The sequence below is a fragment of the Diabrotica undecimpunctata genome, chromosome 3, assembly GCF_040954645.1.
Source record: "Diabrotica undecimpunctata isolate CICGRU chromosome 3, icDiaUnde3, whole genome shotgun sequence".
Lineage (NCBI taxonomy): Eukaryota > Metazoa > Arthropoda > Insecta > Coleoptera > Chrysomelidae > Diabrotica > Diabrotica undecimpunctata.
Window position 1 is genome coordinate 71,261,028 of NC_092805.1, and position 2,404 is coordinate 71,263,431.

At 32.4% G+C, this 2,404-nt stretch overlaps 1 protein-coding gene across 1 annotated transcript; it reads left to right on the forward strand.

The window, feature by feature from the left end:
• Positions 1-496: 496 nt before the first annotated feature.
• LOC140435869 (uncharacterized) lies at positions 497-1,249 on the forward strand. Its single transcript, XM_072524583.1, has one exon. The coding sequence runs from the start codon at positions 497-499 to the stop codon at positions 1,247-1,249; it is 753 nt and encodes a 250-aa protein (XP_072380684.1).
• The last annotated feature ends 1,155 nt before the right edge of the window (positions 1,250-2,404 follow it).

Consider the following 2,404-nt stretch of genomic DNA (forward strand, 5'->3'; position numbering starts at 1 on the left):
GTTCAGAAATTTGTAAAGATTGTATGGATGGTAAAAGTACTCGTAAACCATTTTATAAACGTTATAAATACACAACAAAAATTGGTCAGTTGATACACTCAGATATTTCAGGTCCAGTATCTACACCAACATCTGAAGGTTATAAATACTTTCAAGTACTAATCGATGACTCGCATTTTTAGTACTAAGATTATTAAAAAATAAACATGAAGCTGATCAAAATATTGGCAGCGTAATCTAAAAACGCAAAGAATTAGAGATGATAATGGTGGTGAATTTACATCTAATGTATTTAGAGATTTTTGTAAAAATAAAGGTATTAAGGTGGAATATACAATGCCATATACTCCACAAGAAAATGGGATTTCAGAGAGAATTAACAGAAGCTTATTAGACAAAGTAAGGACTAAATTTGCTGAAACTAATCTACCAGGAGAGTTACGTCAAGAAAGTTGATCAAGAAAGATTTGTAGAAAAACTTTTGGATCATTTTAATATGAAGGAATGTAAACCAAAGAAGACTCCAATGGAAAAGGGATTTCAATACATTGAGGACAGTGAAATTCTAACTAATATTCCCTACAGGCAATTAATTGGAGGACTGATGTATTTATCAACAACAAGCAGGCCAGACATTAGTTATCTTGTACATCAGACAGTATCATACTTGAGCAGATTTTTAGATTCTCCTACTACAGAGACATGGAATGTTGGAAAAAGAATTTTAAGATATCTACAAGGAAGTAAGAAACTGGGATTAACTTATTATAAAAATACAGATTGCCAGATAACACTAAATGGATATTCAGATGCCGATTGGGCAACAGACAAGAAAGATAGGAAAAGTGTGAGTGGGTGTATATTAATATATGCTAATAACCCAATATCATGGTTTTCAAAGAAACAAAACTGTGTGGCATTATCAACAGCAGAAGCTGAGTACATTGCAGCAGCACAAACAGCTCAAGACTTAATCAATGTCAAAGGTATACTGGGAAATTTTAATGTAATTGTCAAAAAAATTTTATACTGTGACAATAAAAGTACAATTTTAATGTCTAACAGTAATGAAAATTCCAAAAGAGCAAAACATATAGATATAAAAAATTATTTTTTAAAAGACTTAATTTCTAAGAAAGAAGTTCTAATGGATTATATATCAACTGAGCAAAATTTAGCTGATATTTTAACTAAGTTTTTAGGTACCGAGACTTTCATAAATCTAAGAAATAAAATTTATGTTATATGAATTGTAATATTATTTTGTTAATTATAATGGTTACGATTTTCATGTTTCAATATTTCAAATCGAGGAGGAGTACTGGAACTTTGTACTTGGCAACTGTTACGATAAATATCATGGCCTAAAATAACCGTAAATATATTATGACTAATTCTGTTTTGTTGTAGAAATTTCGGCGAAGGATCTAGACCCAAATTATGATGAATCATCCGATTCGAGGTATCCAGGTAGACCGAAATAAAATTATGTATTATTCGTTAAATAAATTGATATAAGTTATCGTGCTTTTTAATAAATTAAAATAAGAACCTTTTAATTAAGACATTATAAATGAAATAAAGACATAGCAGTTAAATAAATTCTCATTTCCTTGGTGTCAGAATAGTGGAATACATAAGATAAATTGCGAAAATAAATTACAAGTGAATATAAAATAAATTGTGAAAATGGCTACGATTTATGATCTCACAGTTACGGATTTAAGAAGGCATCTTGAAGATAGGGAATTAGCTTCTACCGGGAAAAAGGCTGATTTAGTCCAACGACTAAAGAACGCCTTAAAAGAAGAAGGTTTGGATACGGAAACTTATATATTTAAAGACAAGCATGTTGCTGTTATCTCGTCGATTGCGAAAGTTTCTGGTGACATCGCATCATTAGAGAACAAAGTTTCTGACGATATTTTGAAAGTTTCTTCTGATGTAGCCAAGGTTTCTGGTGACATCGCATCATTAGAAGACAAAGTTTCTAACGAAATTTCTTCTCTGGAAAGCAAAGTTTCTGCTAACATCTCTTTGAAAATCTCTAAAGTCACTTCTGAGATGTCTGCCCTCGACGATAGAATGTCTTCGTTAAAAGACCAAGTTGCTGCCGATATGTTGGCCTTCGAAGAAAAGATATGGAAAGAGATGGAAAGGAAGATGGAGGAAACAGGGACAGCAGAGAGAGGAAACAACCCGATTACAATAGAGACAAAAGAAGACGAGACGAAATGTAAGTTGGAAACACGACCGAAATTTAAAGGAAGTGGAGGTTCTGTCCATGTGAAAGTCCCAACTTTCGACGGAAAATCATCATGGAACAACTACATGAAACAGTTCGAATCAGCCGCAAGAGCAAATGGATGGTCTGAAAAATAAAAGGCTGTAAACCTGACTATCG

What these genes read in the sequence shown, in the direction of transcription:
- LOC140435869 (XM_072524583.1), top strand. Translation starts at nt 497, where the DNA reads ATGAAGGAATGTAAACCAAAGAAGACTCCAATGGAAAAGGGATTTCAA.